The 19,282-nt window shown below is 37.2% G+C and overlaps 1 protein-coding gene across 1 annotated transcript in view; it reads right to left on the reverse strand.

The window, feature by feature from the left end:
• MGA (MAX dimerization protein MGA) overlaps nucleotides 1-19,282 on the reverse strand; it is a 100,996-nt gene that overhangs the window by 15,310 nt on the left and 66,404 nt on the right. The window contains 8 exon segments of the mRNA XM_043555596.1: nucleotides 2,365-3,875; nucleotides 4,063-4,353; nucleotides 7,674-7,790; nucleotides 9,576-9,726; nucleotides 12,326-12,840; nucleotides 14,557-14,629; nucleotides 15,228-15,404; nucleotides 16,737-16,963. Coding sequence (XP_043411531.1) covers nucleotides 2,365-3,875; nucleotides 4,063-4,353; nucleotides 7,674-7,790; nucleotides 9,576-9,726; nucleotides 12,326-12,840; nucleotides 14,557-14,629; nucleotides 15,228-15,404; nucleotides 16,737-16,963 — 3,062 coding nt within the window.

The raw sequence follows: 19,282 nt of genomic DNA on the forward strand, positions 1-19,282 counted from the left end.
GAGTGCCTCATGGCTAACCCTGTTATCACCCACAAAGACAGACTCAATGCAGATATGAATAGAGAATGCAGCCCAGTCTTCTAAGCCTCTCAATCCCGCACAAGGATAGCTTTTGAAGAATTTCGAGTACTGAAAAACCCCAAGCTTGTCATACTTGATAATACAAAAAAAGAGTCAATCAGTAAGCATTTATTGAGCACCTATCATGGAAGCTTATTGTGTATTTTATGTAAACAGTAGAACATACGGATTTTGGGATCTACAGATATTTTTAAGTCCACCTTTAAAAGTAGTGTTTACTATGCCAGAAACTAAAGCAGAAATATGTTATCTATAATTGTAGTATACCTGAGAGACACAACTCAAAACGAAGCATCCCAATAACCTCATTAATTCTGTTTACACTTGATGGAAAAATTACTTACCCCCATGAATTATAGGTTCCATAAGCTGATAGACACTAAATGCAAGTCATCATTTATGTTTCCCAATTTAAGCACAATTTCAACAATGTATATTGAATTTAAACAATGCAAATAATATATATTAACTTTAGGAAGCTAAATCAACAGTGTCCTGACAGAATCTAAAGAGTTTGAATAATAATGTAGGTAAATGCCTTATATTTAAACTGAAGAATGTCTGCCTACTGCATGACTTTAACTGCAGGCTTTGTAAATAATATCCAATAAACTTCACAATGGAAGACTGAAATTAAATAGGCTATTCACTACTTTCCTTACACTATTCCAATATAATAATCACATGCACAAAGATATCATAACGTGTCACACAAGTGCAAAAATACAATGTAGAATTTCGATTTTAGAGATCATTTAATATAATGCCCTTACTTTGAAAAAGGTCACTGTACCTTGTATGTCAGATTCCCTATTAGGAAATCCAAGCAATGCCACCCTTGATTAAGACACAATAAAAGTTCTATTATAAGTCAGTTTTACTGATAGCAATAGTTTTCACTGGTTTTAAAGTTGGACTGTCTTTGGTCTGATGCTTACCCAGGCTGACTTACAATGGGAGAGTCTGCAAAAAGCAGAACTATAATTCTTAAACTCAATGAATTCAGATTCTTCAGCTACCTACAGGTACCTGTCCTCAAAAAAGATGAGGCTACAGATAGATAAGGCAAATGTATATACAATCATCTAATTGTAGAGCTAGATCCTCATTTTACAAATGAGACGACTGAGGTACAGAAAAAACCAACATAGGAACATTAGAATAGTTAAACATTTTAGAGTTTTAAAATAGGAGTCTTTTTGTTCTATTTTATCTGCATTAAGGCAGTTAGGCATTAACAGAGAAAGACCAGATAATACAGAGGCTGAATCTCATGGAAGTGAGATTCTAAAACAACCAACTGCATGAAAATCACCACAAAGGGCCATATTATCTGCTCCTAAAGAGAGGGACACAGTTTAGATTTGAGGGCACCCTATAGGCAGCTGGCTATAATATCCTTATGTTTTACATCAAACCCCACTGTCAGGCATCAGCAAATCAAAGCTTGCCACCTCTTTTTGTAAATGAAAGTTTCATTGGAATACAGCCACACTGTTTCACTTAGTATTGTTTATGGCTGCTTTCATGCTATAACAGCAACTGAGCAATTCCAACAGCAAGCCATCCAGCCTGCAAAGTCTAAAATGTTAACAATCCAGCCCTTTACAGAAAAAGTTTGTCCAACTCCTGCCCTGTATCATACTGCTTCTCAGGTAGGATTACAACCTTAAATAGGAAGCCTACAAAAATGGCTTCAGAAAAATTTTGTGAAATTATAAAGGTCATATTACAAAGGAAAATGATGCAAATTCAGAATATAAATTCTAGAAACTAATTTTAGGAGATAATTAAAAAAATAACTGAAGGCAGGGTTATATTAAAATATTGCATGGTATTTTTCATTTTTCTCCAAAAAGAAAAACATCTCTCTAAATGCAGGTAGGTAAGTTCTAAGGTCACCCATTCAGTTTTTTATATGTCTACCGGATAGGCTATAGTCACTTCACATGGAAAATGTAAAAAAAAAACTGAGAAGAAATGAGAGTAGTAGTTTTAGAATTTTTTTTAAAACCTAACTTGAAAGGGACTCTCAAGCATCTATCCCCCAAAGGAATAAGCCAGCCTTCCCATACTAGTAGACAAGTCTCAAAGAACAATATAAGCTCAATAAATGTTACCTGACTGACACAGCCTAAAAACTATAAAGTCATTTAATCATAATCTAAACCTAGGCATCCATTTCAATGTATCAGGTCTTAGTGATCTTCTGGGAAAGCTACTGTCTCTAATAAATCATTTAAATTCTTGAGGTTTCAGTCACAACAAAAATGGGCTCACCACCTTTTCTACATCATCAACCTCCTCACTCTGGTAGTCAGAAACAACATCCACAATCTCATCAATAGAATCATCGGTTTTCTCATTCTCCTCTTCCTCGTCCTCCTCTTCCAAATCCAAAACAGTCAAGTCGGCACTGCTTCGCCCACCATTCTTCTCTTGCTTTGGTTCTATCTGTTCTCCTGACAGCAGTAAGTGACCCTGAAAACGTCCTTCCCCTCTGCTCCCTTTTGTAGCTCTCCTTGGAACAATGGAGAAGGCTGTAGGACTAGAAATCCTACTCCAAGAATCACATTCAGTTTTTAAAACTCTGACATTTTCAGTAGTTCCACTTTTTCCAAGTAAATCAGAGATGCTCTGTTCTTGTTGAAACACATCTGAATTTTCCTGACAAGTCTTTATTTCTTTAATTAACTGCTCATCTGCCTCTTTCTTGCATTCTTGCTTAGTTCCAACACATTTCTGAGTCAGAGGGCCCTTCAGGTGTTTTCTCCACCTCTCCCTAATACTGTCCTTCTCCAGAGAGTCTCCACATCCCTTCTCCTTGGCCTCTGGCTGTGGAAAAGACTGCTGCTCCCCAACTTTGCTCCCTGATAATTCGAGCTTACTTTCTTCCTTAGAGATGACTGGAAATTCATTTGAGTTTTCCTCTGGATTTTCTAACCCTTTCTGCTGTTCCACTTTCACATCACCAAGCTTTTTAAGCTGTACATTACTTGCACTTTGGACTGTCACATTGCTGGCTTTTTTGGAAATGGTCTTAACTTCTAGAACAGTCCGTTTTTCTTTGGAACTCTTATGATTTCGAATCCCAAGCTCATCTCCATCTTTATAGTCTTCACCTATGTGTGACCCAGTGATATAGGAGTGCTCAGAAGGTTTAACAGTTATAGGACCTTCTTCTGTAAGGGATTCTTCATCCAAATTATCACCCCCATCTCCTAAAGAATCACTCAGGATTTCTACTGAGGCAGCAGCTCCTGAGTTTTGCTTTATTATATTAGCTTCAGAATCTATAGTTTCTCCTTCTGACTGCAGGGCCTTCTTAGTTTCCTGCTCTCTTTTTAAAAAGCTTGTTTCATCTTTCTGGTCTGCACTCTGGGACTCTTTCTTCATCTGAAGAGAAGCAACATGTTGAAGAATGGAACTGGGAACAGGCTTTTGTCCAGGGAGCTGTAACAAAGCAAAACTACCAGACTGGAGAGGAATAAGACTGGCTGTACCAACAGGCTGCCCTCCTGAGCTATAGGTTATTTTGGTTTCAGAGCCTGTTTTACTTGCAAAGCTCTGTGGTTCAGGAGGGGAAATCCTCAGGGTCAATGTACCAGACTGAGACACAAAACTAGGTCCAGAAGAAAGCAATGATGGTGCCTGAGTGATAACATTCACTGCTGGAGAAGACCCAACAGCCTGAATTACAGGATTCATAACAGAGAAAGCAGAGGACGAAGCAGAAGATGGTGGAGTCTCTGAAGGTTTGGAAGGAGTGGGTAACCGGATTCCCATCACGGAGCCTGGTAAAAGGGGAAGAAAAAAAAAAAAAACTTTTTTTAATTACCACTACCCACATCAAGACTTACAAGTGCTTTTCTTTCTGGACAGGTTAACTCTGAGACTAAAAAATCTTAGTGTATTAACAAGTCATATGGCTAAATGATTCCACCAAAGAAAAATTCATTAGAAAGATCTCCAAATTTATACCTGGGTTCCGAAACATGACAGGCTGTAAGTTGGGTTGAGTATTAGAGCCTCGAAGTTGATGCAAAGGGAGGAGCTGAACAATCTGCCCATTAGGATGCCTGAATAGATTCATTCCACTTGGGCTCCTCACAGGTTGCAAGACCATCCGATGCCCCTGAAGTTGTGTGTTTGGGGCAGGTCTAAGAGTAGGAGAACCTTGCTGTACTGGAATCAGCAATAATCGAGGTCCAGTACGTTTCACTGTGTTAGGAGAGACCTGGGGAGTAGCCACTGGAATCTGAGGGGCATTTTCTGAAAAACAAGAAATGAAAACATCAGAATTTTCCTTTAATACATGTAGCAAAAAATTATTATGACATGGGATCTGACCACCCTACAAATAAATTCTAATATGAATTATATAGTTGGTGAAATCTTGTACCTCTATCATATATTAAATAATCTCATGGCTGAGAACAATTTATCTTAAAATCTAATTATCAACCAGACATTATAGGGCCTTATATTCAAAATGGTAAATTAAAAAAAAAAAAAAAGCAAGCAAGCATCAATTGTCATGAAATGCATTTACAGAGATAATGTCTCTGGCCTAACGAAAAACACAGCAGGCCTCTAAATCTGGATTCCCATTAAAGTTAAACAGATCATTCAGATAAAATTCTCTTCTTTAACCTTAAAATTCAGGCTGTTAACACACTTACTGGACTTATGACTTCATTTCCTAGGTCATACTCAAGTAAGATAAAGTCAAGGACTAAAAGTCATGAGGTATAAAAAAAACTCCTTCGTTTTTAAAATTCACTGACAAATAACCAAAGTGTAATGATATGTGTAAATTATTTTTCAAAAGGAAAAAAAAATACATACCCCCCCCCCAAAATGGAATGAAATTAAGAGAGACATCAAAAAAGCAGGGATATAGAGCCTGGTTAGGAAGAGGCAAAGGAATAGTTTTAAAACAAACAGAAAAAGCAAAAATTTAATGCAGAAGATGTGAACTTAAAAAATGTTCAAACCATTGATAGTATCAAAAGATGCACTTTAATGTTTAGAAGAGATTATTTAGAAATACTTAAGACATGGAAAAAAAACAGTAGGGATAATCTACAGACAGATTTTTGGCTATGGGGATAAAAAAGGTAGGAATAACAGTAATAGTAAGCATAAATAAAACCAATTTTACATCACCAATGAAATTAGTTTAACTTACTTAACATTAATAAATATTTTCCTCAGTTCATCACTAATGAGAAAAATCAACAAACCAAACAAATCACCTTAACATGTGATATTCTATCAGATAGGCGCTCTGCCCACAAAACATATCAAACTTCTAAAAGAAAGTTACGCTCCGAACATTTACAGGACAAATTATACAGAAGATCCAGAACTACTCTTGAAAATGAAATAAAACGCAAAGACCAAACTGTTCATGGCAGAGAAAGTGTGCAATTTAAACAAAAAACATCTATCTCATGTGAAGTAAGAAGAATGTTAAAGCATTCTTAATTTCCTGACCATTTCTATTCAAGGTACATTTTAGAAAGTGATTCAAATCCAAAGTACTCCAGCCCAGAGACTGAAAGCAGCCTTTAAAATACACACACTAAATATGTGATTGTTTATTCAAATGCAGGTGAGGGTGAGAAGGGAAAAGAGAAAAAGAAGGGAAGTTAAATGAAAAAGTTACAGATGTCTAAGTGTCTGAGTTGGGATCCTTTTTTATGAGCCCAGAACAAAATTACACACACTTAGAAGTAGCAGTTATCTGAGTCCACTCCATTTAAAAAAAGAGCAGATAAGAAAATTTGTTAAAATTAATTATTTCCTCAACTGGTAGTAGAGAAGGTATTTTTAGGTGGTATATGAATATAGAATAACACCATATCACATTGTGAGAAAGTAATTTTTCAATTTTAATCTGATAACATACAGAAGCAAACACCAGTCTTTGATATCACATCAGCATTTTCTAGCTTTCTTCACTAACAGAGAGAGAGTGCAAGCCACATGTTAACAAATGGTAGCTAGCTAGAATGTAATTCTTTTTATTATTATTGTTTCTAAGGTATAGAGTTAACCCTATGTTACCACAAGTAATGTTAGTTTCCAATTACAGAAAAATTGCTTTGAAAAATACATTTAGGTAAACAAAGGAGTTAATTTAAATAAAAATATTAATAGTAATAGTACAAATGAAAATCAGAGCAAAATACATGAATGTATACTCTGAGTGACTGAAATCTGAGAATGAACTACAAAAAGCTAAACTATAGTTTCAGGACAGAATTAAAAAGAAAGATCAGAACCCATACTGTTTAGAAAATATGATAAAATGACAAGATATAAACCTTGAGATTCAACAGGAAATTAAAACAACTCAATCAACAATGATCTCACTTCTGAAATTACCTATTAAGCTAACCAGTTTTTATATGTTTACATGTGGGGAGAAGGCAGAAGACAACATATTTAATACTGTGATTCAATTAAACTTTGAAAAGACCTCCTTTCTATAAACTAATTCCAAAGTCACTTCATTTCTGAACTATCAACAGAAATTTGGACCATGTCAATAAAGGCAGTATTTAATAAGAAAAATATCAATAACCAAGACAGATTTACTGCTGGCTATTTATTTCCCCTTAAATCTTATAAAGTCTCTCACTCTTTTACATAGTAATTCTCTTTGAGTCCACTAAGAGAATCATTTATTTTAGCTGGTTGAATTAGGATTCAATTAGGAAATAATAATTACGAAAGTGTAGGATAGTCCTATTTCCAATTCACTTAACCTAAGGCAACGTAAGAAAAATTTTAACTGAAAAGTTGATAAACATATAGATTCCTAAACAAATAAATATGCCTTATTTCAATCTCAATCGGCTCATATATAATAATAAGTAGTAGAATAATATCAGTAGTATATGAGAGTTGGGATGATTCACAAATGACTTTTACTAAGCAAAAGGACCTAGAATTTTAATCTTAAGGAGAAAAAGCCCTTAGCTTGGCTGAAGCATGGGAGAAGCTCTCTGATCTCGCTTTTTTAATTACAAAGAAGCACCACCCCCCGAAAAAGGAACACCTACATTAGGGTTACTCAAAAGATGTGCACTCCTAGCTCTCAACACACAGCAGTGCACCTCCTCCTGTGCCCAACCTGATGGCTGCTCTACTGGCTCAGAGCTCAACTTCCACATACATTATTTCAGTATCCTTCAGCCAACATTTCCATTATGATATTTTTTAGTATTTTCATTCTCCTGGGAAAATCTCCAACCCCAGTAAACCACATGTCAAGGCTGTTCAATTTATCTCCAAAATAAAGTTGGGGTGCCTGGGTGGCTCAGTCAGTTAAGAGTCAGACTCTGGATTTCAGGTCAGGTCATGATCTCACTGTTTGTGACATGGAGTCCCATGTCAGGCTCTGTGTAGACAGCATGGAGGATGCTTGGGATTCTCTCTCCCTGCCCCTCCCCAGCTCTTATCTCCCCCACCTCAAAATAAATAAATAAACAAACAAACAAACATTAAAAAAAAAAAAAAAAACAACATAAAGTTAAATACAAAGCTGTATGGTAAACCAGCTAGTAACATCTAGGCCTTACCTGGTCTCTGGCTCACTGGTGGACTCCCATCAATTCCCGAGAGTATAATGGGAACAGAGCCCAGAGATGAAGTTGGTGTGGTCACCATGGAGGAAGATGCAGCTGTGGTCACCACGACTATGGAGGTGGAGGCAGTGGAAGCAACAGGAAGAGTTATAGTTGGAGGAGATGCTACCAAAGACTTAGGAAAAGCAACTGAAGCCACAGGGGTAGTTATCCCAGTCGTTTTGATAAGGTTCACAGTGGCTGTAGACTGGGTAGGTGTTACAGGGGTGCTGGCATTAGTTTCAGAAACCTCAACAACCCCTGCAGTGGTGGCACCAGAAGAATAAGTAGTTTCTTTAGTTCCCACGTCAGAAATAGCAGTCATAGGTGTCACAGCAGTAACATTCTCTAAAAATACTTGAGGGGTGGTAGTAGTGACAGCAGCAGTCACAGGGCTGCACACCTGAACTGGCTCAGAAGAAACCACAGGTGTGACGACCATTACTGGAGAAGGTCTGATACTGAACTTCTGTGGCCCTGTTAGGGGTTGGGGTGTGCTAACTCCAGGTATCTTCTGCTGCAGGGCTCCAACTTTACTCATCACAAACTGTGTGAACACACCACCAGGAGAGGGTCGAGCCGCTGCAAATAAAAATTTGCAGGTCAAAAATCTTCAGTTCTCATATTTTATCCTCTTAGTGATTGTGTTTATCAACATTTATTGTGCACCACTGGGTCAATTTCTTACAGGTACTACCTATCTGCAATATACGTGCCAATTTCCACCCACAAAAATCAAACACTTCCCTCAACCCAAACCAAATCTTTATAATACTAAGAAAGGGATTAAAATTGTGTGTTCCTGCTAAAATTCTTTTGGCTATGCAATAAAGCCGAACTGCCAGGACACTAAAAAGATAATGTACAGCTCACAACTTCACCATCTAAAACAGTGAAGAAAGTTAAGATTTTTTGCCCTAACTCTAATTTTAAAACAGGTTTCCACCACTTCCTCCTGTCCTAGCACCTCCACCTCTTTATTATTGCTATCCTCTTATTAGACAGTTACAGTTTACACATTTCTAAAATGTATAAAGACAGTTTCAAAAGAGGGCAAGATAGGACTGAAAATCACCAGTAAAAGCTATTTTTTTTAAAGGTAAAATGGGTTCTTTTTAAGGAATACAATGCTTGTCCTCCATCTTCACACAACTCCAGCATTCAGCCAGAGATTTCAATTTCCCGTCAGAGGAATAAGAATACAGAACGGAAGCTTTTACTTAATAATCCTAAATAGAATTGAAACAACAAAAAGAAGGATTCAATAAACTGACTATATATACTCTAAATACTGAAAACACAAATGCTTTCAAGAAGGTAATTTATTAACAGATTCTAGCACTGAAATGTTAAACAAAAGAGGTTTTCATTCATTGAACAGGGATGAATACATTAAAGCAACACTTCCAAGCTTCTGTTTTACAAGAACCTTTTATTCTAAGCCTATACCACTAACTCAACCCACTTTGATTTGCTACCCCCCTGATTTCGTAAGTTCAAGGAACATACATATGATTGGTTACAAAAGTACCAGTGCCCATAAAAGAAACACTGAGTTAAGTAGTTAAGAATATGTTTTGCTTTTTTAAAAACAAAATTAAAAATCTAAGTCTTTTCTATATTTATACAACCAGTCTAAAACTTGGGAAATAATTTTAACTACAATTCAATTTATCTAGTATCATAGGTCATCAGGGAAGTTACCAAAAAGAAAAAAAATTCAGGCAAGACAGACATCAAGAATAAGAATAATGCCAAGTTCTACATTTCTCTCATTTTCACAAACTCCATACCTGTATCCACTGGTCAAGCACCAAGTCACAAGCCTTTCTAGAACATACATACAGTCCAACTTACCAATTGGTCTTTTTGCCGGGACAAATGCCTTCAGATTCTTCCCAGGGCGATTTGTTGTAGCGCCGGAGGAGGATGCCGTTTTGCAATTGGATGTTGAAGGCAACAGGGTACGTGGTTTCCTGGATGCAGCCACCTTGGCATTGGATGCTACCTTGGAGATGACAGTACTGAGGGTTGAGAGGTCCAGGACTGAGGGTCGCAACCTGCCTGTGATATAAGCAGCTAGCCTATTGGCTGGATGCAATGCCCCCATCTGTCCCAATAGCAACTTAGCCTGCGGGTAACTCTTACCATTAACCTGAAACAAGTGGCAAAGAGAAATTCTGTAAAGATAAAATTCTCTTGCTAACTTATCTCCCTTGACAGGGGTTTCATTTTTACAAGGTTTTAAAAGTCTATTATTCAGATGTAAAAGGAAAAAGAAATGGACTTTTTCCACTTGTCATATAATCTGAGTTATTAGAAGGTGAAAAAAAAAAAGCTGCCATCTGATATTCTGAACTAATCTCATCTTCATTTTGGGTAGTTTGGAAACAGAATCTTAAAAACTCATCATATCTGCTCTTACATATGCGAGAGATACAATTAAATCTAATGAATCATCCAACTGTTTTACTTAATAAGCAATTCTGGCTAAACTATTAACAATCAGCAAAAATTAAGTAACTGTGTTTCACAGAATCTCTCTGAAAAAACCAGGGAGGCATAATGAAGCCCTCTCACAAGGGTCCTTTCAAGCATCCTTCATATTTGCAAAATAAACAGTGAGTCTACTTTTAAGTTATAAGAAAACCATCGTTATAATACCTAAGCTACAAGGTCCCCTCAGTTTTCAAAAAACTCAACTTTGAAGATATTGTCATCTCTTGAACAAAACTTGAGCTCAAGATACATGCTAGGAGAAACTCACTTATAACTTTAAAAACAATCACTGAACCATCAGAAGAAAGTTATCAATAACTGAAACAAAGATTTTTCATTTCCATGGAGCGACTGGGTGGCTCAGTCAGTTAAGCATCTGACTTCAGCTCAGGTCATGATCTCACAGTTCATGAGTTCGAGCCCCGTGTCGGGCTCTGTGCTGACAGCTCAGAGCCTGGAGCCTGCTTTGGATTCTGTGTCTCGCTCGCTCACTCTCTCTCTCTCTCTCTGTCTTTTTCTCTCTTCAAAATATAAACAAACATTTAAAAAATTAAAAGAAAAAAAAGATTTTTCTCTACTGCCTGAGTTGATACTGCCCATCTGGGGCAGCAAGATTGTTTTAAAAAATAAAGAACAAAAACTTCCCAAGTTTCTTACCCATGTTCTCAAAGTCCTAGACTAGAGAAGACATCCTCTTCTGTCCTTCCTTCCCATCATTTAAAAGGGAGAGAGGGTGAAGTGTGGTGGAGAAACTCCTAGTCTCTAAATTAATAGGAAATCAGCACAGCGAATAGCTAAAACAAGCCACTCTCTCCTCAAAGACACAAAATAGTTTCTTCACTATGTACATGAAACTGTGATTATTCCCATACAGATTAGGAACACCTCTGCCTTGAGTCTGACAGAAAGAAGGTGATCTTTCCAGACTAAAGGAAACTTTACCATCATTTTTCAGGGTTTCTAGAGGTCTAGGCCAGATACCCCTATTTGCTCCTTTGGGACTTGCTCTGAAGACTATTCAACAGCTTTCCCAAAGTCTCCATTACAGTGACCTGACTGCTTATGCAAGTTCACATTTTATGATGGCTGTCTGAGTCCTAGACAGGAGAGGAGAACACAAATTTCTATACCTTTATTTCAGTGGGTCAAGTCTCACTAGAAATGAGCTCAGATAAGTCTCTGTTCTCAAAATTATCAATGAATAAATAAACGAAGAAGAAAACACTGTTCTTATTATTAGGAGTTTAAGAAAGACCAACAGAAGCAGTTATGTAGCACCATCAAGAATAAACTGCAATAAAAGGTTTTTAATTAAGTCTATCAGTCATATTATTAACGAAATAGTCCTTAGCCCAGGGAAGTGGTCAAGCTAGTAAAGTCAAGTAACCTTAGCAAGAATGTCATATACGTTTGCTACTCTGATATAAAAGTGCATTTAATGTTACTGAGCAAGGAGAAAACCTTTTTACTATAATTACATTTTAATTCAAAACCTCTCTTTGCAAAGATTTTCTAGATGCCAGTGTACTTTTACTAACATAACCTGCCTGAAATACTAAACAGCAAGTACCTATTTATATTACACAGTGATTAGCAAAAATCCTATGGACCAAATAAAGGGAAAAAAAGTAAACTGTGGCTCAATTTTTTTTTAATTTTATACATTTGAGTGACACTCTACAAAATTAAAATCTTCTCCAAGTTTCTGAACATATACTGCTACTAAATACCAATTTCACCTTGTTTTGTTTTGAAAGCTATGTGCTAATAATAATAACAAAAAACTAGACTGAACCCCTTACTATCCTTGCTTAGTTGTCAAAGTATCACTAGATCCCAAGGAATAAAGTTGTAAGAGTAGGAACTTTCTAAGACTAGACCTAAAATCACAAGCTAAAACAGGGCTCTACATTTCTATTTGTAAATGTGCCAAAAATTCACTCTAGGTATGCATCTAAACTAGGCCTATTACAAAAAGAGAAGATTTTGTCACCCAGTTCCCAGGAAATGTAAAGATAAATGATATAAAGCCCACTAAGGGCTCTGAAAAATCAAGATGTTACCTAAGTAAAAAAATGTGCTACATCCAGATTAAAGATAATTCTCACCTGGATAAGCCCAGATGTGCTTGAACTGGGTTTACGCTTATAGGCCACAAGCTTCCCTGCAGGAGAGAGCCCTGCATAAAAAGGCAGACCTTTGCCTCCATGTAATCTCTCCCTTACTGAATCCAGGGCATCTGTCTGCACAGGAGAGATATCATCCATTTTCCCAGGGGATAATGGACCATCAGGAGTCTCTGATCCAGATTTCTCAGCCACATCATCTTGGTCTTGACATGATGGCATAGAGATTTTCACACGAGAAGAATAAACAGGAGGGTTCTTCTCACCCCGGCTCTTTCGCTGAGAAGCCAACTCAATGATGAAGCTGCCCACCTTAAGTGATTGTGGCATGTTGCTATTGATGTGCTGGGATAAGATGCTCAAAATCTTGTTCCGATCCTCCTCCCAGTTGCAGTCTGAGATGATTTCTATCAGTTTAGTGGGACCACCTGGTGACCTCTGATGCACATAGGAGGTAGAGGACTCTCCTTCATTGCAGGAAGACTTCCAGCTTCTTTCTGATAAAGAATTGAAAGATACTTCTGCATCACAGAATTTTGTACTGAACTTTGAAAAATTCTTATTTTCCCTGAGTTCTCAGAAAAGTGCCAAGGGCATAGAAATTGAACAACTTGCCCAGTGTCTGAATCCCACGTACTTTCAGTGGTAATTTAACACTCACAAATTTGGGACTTTTCCAAGAAAAAGAAGTATTTTAGAGAATCAGACTATGATAAGATACTCTGCTGTCTGGGGTCTCCAACAATTTTTTTTTTTAAGTTTACTTTGAGAGAGAGAGCGAGCGAGAAAGAGTGAGTGCACGCATGCCCAAGTGGGCAAGGGGCAGACAGAGAGAGGGAGAGAGAATCCCAAGCAGGTTCCGCACCACCAGTGCAGAGCCCTATGCAGGGCTTGAACCCACAAACCGTGAGACCATGACCTGAGCTGAAGTCAGACACTTAACCAAGTGAGCCACCCAGGGACCCCTGCGGTCTCCAAAAAAAAAAGGGGAGTCCCACCTTGAGACTGCTCTGAAAGCTGTGACTTTTTTTTTTTTTTTTAAGTTTATGTCTTTATTTTGAGAGAAACGGAGCATAAGCAGGGAAACGGGCAGAGACAGAGAGGGAGAATCCCAAGCAGGCTCTGCACTGACAAACACAAGAATTCAAACTCACTGCGCAGAGCCTGACACAGGGTTCAACTCCTAAAACTGTGAGATCATGACCTGAGACAAAACCAAGAGTCAGAAGCTTAACCAACTGAGCCTCCCAGGTGCTCAAAATGCCATGACTATTATGTAAGAAAGTGTTATGTTGCAAACAAAGCATGACCCATAACCAAGGTTAAGAATATTTATAGTTTACTGTTCTGCTATCCATACAGCAAAGCAAAGATACTTGCAAGATGTTTTATAATATGTGATGGGTAGAGTCAATCCTAAAGAACAGCAAAAGAGAGAATATTGTAGTTTAAAAAAAAAACAAAAACAAGTGTGGTCTACCTATAGTTTCTACTGCAAATACTTCTGAATTACTTCTGTGCCTCTTAGATATGATTGCACCATTTCTACATTGTATGCAGATCATTCAGGTACTTATATTCGTAGCAACATGTTAACTGGATGTCTGTTTTACTAGACATCTAGATTTCTACAGCAGAGCCTCCCAACCAATGTGCTCATTACAAGTATGTCAGGATACAGATCCCCTCAGACTTCAAGGTGGTTGTGTTCTCAAGCAGGTTCTCTCCACCCCAGCAGTCTTTTCCACATATCTCAGTGTGGCATAAAAACATTATCATTTTGTATGTCAAGCCATTTAAAAAAAAAATCGTTGTTAAGAAGCAAAACTAAAAACAAGTAGGTAATGCCATAGCCACTACCTCCCATTACAGTAATTCTAGCCTTTGGTAGATAAATCAGTAATATTCCCTCCTTTCCCCCACTCTAGCAGCTACTGAGAGCCTGAGGGAAATTTTCAATAATGATGCCAATGTTGCTGAGGCTTGGAAAGAGGTTTAAAAAACCTCATCTTAAATGTCTCTTGCAACAACCCACCATATCAACATGAATGAATTTTCTTAGGAGTGATAAACAGACCAAACAATAGGAAAACACTTATCTATTTTTAATAGAAAAAAAGGGGTAGTAAAAATATTCTGGATTGGTACTTCTGGTATATGCCCCCACACACACACACAATTACTCTAAAACGAGACTTAATTTTCATACAGACCTTGTGATTTATCAGAATCATCCTCTAGGTCACAGGTGATTGGTTTCAAGGGCTGCTGTTCAGAATCAGGCTCCTAAAGAAAGGAATAACACAAATACTTCAACACATAATTATTATCAATAGGGACAAGAACATAAACATTAAATCTCTCAAAGAAGCCTGAAACAGCGAAAGATTTTAAGTGGCAACAGCTTCACATCTATATGTACAGCTGCATTACTATCAATATTATACAACCCTCAGCAAAAACAAGTATTGCTCTCTAATGTCCTGTGACAGTGACGGAGTCATCAAATTTACACCACACTTTATAGTGTATTGCAGTAAAGGAAAAATATTTAATGTTTAATGGAACAAGTTTCAGTTATTTAGAAAATTCACTAATGCAGAAAGATATAAATCCAGGTGATTACAGATAAATAATTTAATAAAAAACAAATGTTTGAACTTTTAAAAATTACTTCAGCATCAGAAAGACTAGTACTTTAAATAACTTTAAGGGACTATTCTCTAGAACAGATACACAGAGAAACAAATTGATAAGCACATCATGTTAAGACTTCTCTGCCCTCCAAGAATTACTCTAAATTATTCTGATAGCAAGGTAAATTCTAATACCAGCAACAGGGTAACGGAACTTAAAAAGACAAATTATGCAGTAAGTAATTCACCTTTACACTACAGTTCTCGGGACTAGACTGACATGAGCCCTGTTGCTGCAATGATGGGGATGGTGATGGTGACGGTTGTCTCTGTTCCTCTTTTTTCCGTTCGTATACTCGAACACGAGCACAAGTCATCATACTTTCAAAGTACAAGTAGACTGGATCCTTGTCCTCTTCCCGAATCTGTAAATTCCATACAACAAAACATTCCATATATTGGAGGAAAAAAATATGCTAGCCTCCAAAAGGAAAAAGATGTTTAAACTTTCTGTTACAACATTTGAAATTTTTAAATGCAAATTTTAAGAAGTACAGTTATTATGGGCTGTATCTTGCAAAGTCAGAAAGGATTTGATTCTTTATCAAGAAATGAGACATTCCATTAGAGTAGCACTTCTCCAATTATCTGCAATGAAGGATTATTTCTTAATTACCAGTCCAACACAGACTGATCCTTTTGTAAAATAAGTTTCTAGAAAAACAAAAGATACGCAAAATACAAGCCCAAGTTGTTTAGTATTAGATTTAATACACATAAAATTACTCTATCAAGTTGCTGTTACGTTTCTAAATATTTACTCTCATTTTCTAGACGTATTTCATCACACTCATAACAAATAGTTTTGGATCAGCACTGAGACCAGCACAGAGACCACACTGAATAGCATTGTACTAAAGCATCTTTCGTCAATTTAATGGACTGGGAAGACTGAAATGGATTTAATAATCACAAATGCTTAAGCTCTTAACAGAACCATCAGTTCTTTGACCTATCAATCTTCATAGTCATATGCCAACAATTATTTTAAATCTTGAACTTCACTGTTACCTGTATATTAAAAAAATAGCCTTAAAAAGATGAGTTATTTCTTAAAACTTTTCTTAATGCTTTCCCACTAACAATATGTAGTATATCTGAATTAATTATTCCACACTATTGGAATAAGAAGTTTTTTCAGAAGGCTTTTTTTCTCCCTCTCCCTTAAAAATTTGCTGGTCATGTTTAAAAACAAAACAAAATAGGGGTGCCTGGGTGGCGCAGTCGGTTAAGCGTCCGACTTCAGCCAGGTCACGATCTCGCGGTCCGGGAGTTCGAGCCCCGCGTCAGGCTCTGGGCTGATGGCTCAGAACCTGGAGCCTGTTTCCGATTCTGTGTCTCCCTCTCTCTCTGCCCCTCCCCCGTTCATGCTCTGTCTCTCTCTGTCCCAAAAATAAATAAACGTTGAAAAAAAAAATTAAAAAAAAAAACACAAAATAAACAAAAAACCCACAACTTTTTATGATCTTCTTGAAGAGAGATTTGGCTATCCTTAAGAATTACTACCATTCACTCTACTTTTATGACATCTCTGTGCCAGCAATTAGGCTGATTAAATCAGAAAGACCGATGGCTTACAGACATATTACTTGAAAGCAAAATGATTCACAGAATATAAACCAAAAATATGGTTGAAATCCATTATCTTTACAAACAATTTTTGTAGCTTGCAATAAAAGATGAAACTCTGGGCTTACCACAGGATTGGGTTTGGGAGTATATGCCCGTGCAGGTTTAATTCCAGTGAGCAGTTTGCCCTTTACAGTAGTAGGTAAAACTTCTGGCTGAGGCAACAACAACGGCTTCATCGGCTCAATGACAGAAGGCGTTGGGATATAAACTGGCTCTGGATCTACTTCACCTTCTACTTTCACCCATAACGGGTAATGTCGAACAGGCTGCTCAGGCTCTGTTTCACATATAGCTTAACAAAAAGAAGAATGAGATTTCAGGTGCCTTTGGCAACAGTAAGTTCACAGGCACCGCCAAAACAAAATGTTCTACCTCAAAGAAAGCAGTAACTCCTGAAAACAACCTAACAGATGCCCCCTAAAAAAATCTTTAGTTGCCATCATACACCTTAATTTATTCATCTATTAACCAAATATTTGTTGAATACCTATTTTAAGTCAGATACTGTTTTAGGCACTAGAGTGAACATAGGTAGCTATGAGGAAAACAAAGTTCTTGCCCTCACAGAGTGTGCAATCCAGTAGGAGAAAACAAATTTAACATTTAATATCAAGTAATGGTAAGCACCACACCAAAAAATATAGCAGGGTAAGGAATGAAGAGTTAACAGATGCTATTAGATTTAGCATGATCAGAAAAGGCCTTCTGTTATCCTGGAAAAATCATTCTATACTACACTCTTTAATTTTATAAATAAAACAAATATTTATTGAACCTTACTCCGCACCTATTCTAAACACTTAATTATGTTTTAGCTCATTTAATTGTCACAATAGCCCCAGAGACATTATTATTCCCATTTTGCCAAAGCTGAGGTTCAGGAGTCCAACAACAAGAGGCAGAACCAGGATCAAACCCAGTCAATCTGGCTCCAGAGACACAGCTTGTTACTGTGCCCTCTGGTAACAACATGTATTCAAAAGACAGCCTGATCTCAGCAAAGAAGCAAAAATAGATCAGTGGAAAAGCAATGGAACCAGAGATGAAATCATACTGTCAAGAAGGTCTACACAAAGTAAAACATGTATCATTACTTAATCAAATTAAATGGAGGATCTAGGTTAAGAGGCAACCAGCTTTTATTCTCTAAGCAAACTTCCCATTCCCAAAGATAGCAGTAGAGAAACCAAAATTGTATTTTGCATTTTAATGGTTGGTCCTCAGAGAGAATGTAGCTGGTTCCAAACCTAAAATCCAAAATCTTTGCCTGCAGTAACATAAAACGTGACTGAGTAGCATTCACATCTAATTCAAATACTTAGCTCAGGGCGGCTGGGTGCCTTAGTCGGTTCAACAGTTAAACGTCCGACTTTGGCTCAGGTTATGATCTCATGTTTTATGAGTTCAAGCCCCATATCAGGCTGAGTGCTGACAGCTCAGAGCCTGGAGCATGCTTCAGATTTTGTCTTCCTCTCTCTCTGCCCCTCTCCCCCTCAAAAATAAATAAACATTAAAAAAAATTTTAAATCAAGTATTTAGCTCAATTTATCTTTCATAATAAAGCAGAAATCGAAATTGCAACCTGATTTCATAAAGTATATTTGTTGTGAATATTAAGACTCCCCTAAAAAACAACTATCTAAAGGGTTCCTAAGGCTAACATCATTCAGAGCATAACCACAAAATGTTGAGTATGTAGAGATTAAAACAGAATAAAATCTTCCGAGCTAGAAAGTGATTGACCCAATTATTTAGCTAGTTATAGCTGTTTCTGTGTAGGTAGATAAGGTTAGGGATCCTGGAGGAAAAAAGAACAGACATGGCTTTCTTAACATAAGTCATTTTAGGGCCCCACCCATTTTTGTGATCTATGCCATATCAGCACTACTTGTCCATGCACACTTCTTGCAGAATTTCCTAGGGGTTGGAACTACAAAGAATCGCAAAAACCTCATAGTTAAGGATTTTAAGGGAACGAAGTGAATGCAAAAGCTGGTCTCTACCAGACCAGGAAACAGCTGAACTGTATCAATGGTAAAATTCTCAGTGTTGTTTCAAAAGTAAACATTGACCTATAGCACATTCTTGAGTTGTTTTTGCAGGATTTAAACCCCTTTGAGCACTCTGAAAGCAGACTAACTGCAGCAGAGAATTGATGATGCCAACCCTTGCTGACCCTCATGGCTTCAATCAACTAGGACCCAGATTCTGTCCATGAAGGATGACTTTTACCCCAATTCTATACAGAACTCTCCCTTGTCAAGCCCCATTCACAAATATGCATGTGCCCTTAGCTTAAAACTTACCCAATTTTGTTGTTTGAGTGGACACTACTTTAGGAAACATACTCTTGCTGTTCTCCTTACCTGTTACAAGTAAAACCTTTTCTTTCCCTGTTCTTTGGCCTGGTTGTGTCTTTTGGGTGGACAACCAACAAGACGCAAACCTAGTTTCAGGTAACATCTATTATCCAACTATTATAACCTCATTCATTTATCACATAATTCACAAAGGCTTCTAACACCCAAATATTCATGTATTTCAATGTCTACTATGTATCAGACTTTGCAGGTACGATAATGAACAACAATGACAAAAATCCTGGGCTTCA

This window comes from Prionailurus bengalensis, chromosome B3, assembly GCF_016509475.1.
Source record: "Prionailurus bengalensis isolate Pbe53 chromosome B3, Fcat_Pben_1.1_paternal_pri, whole genome shotgun sequence".
In the NCBI taxonomy this organism is placed as follows: domain Eukaryota; kingdom Metazoa; phylum Chordata; class Mammalia; order Carnivora; family Felidae; genus Prionailurus; species Prionailurus bengalensis.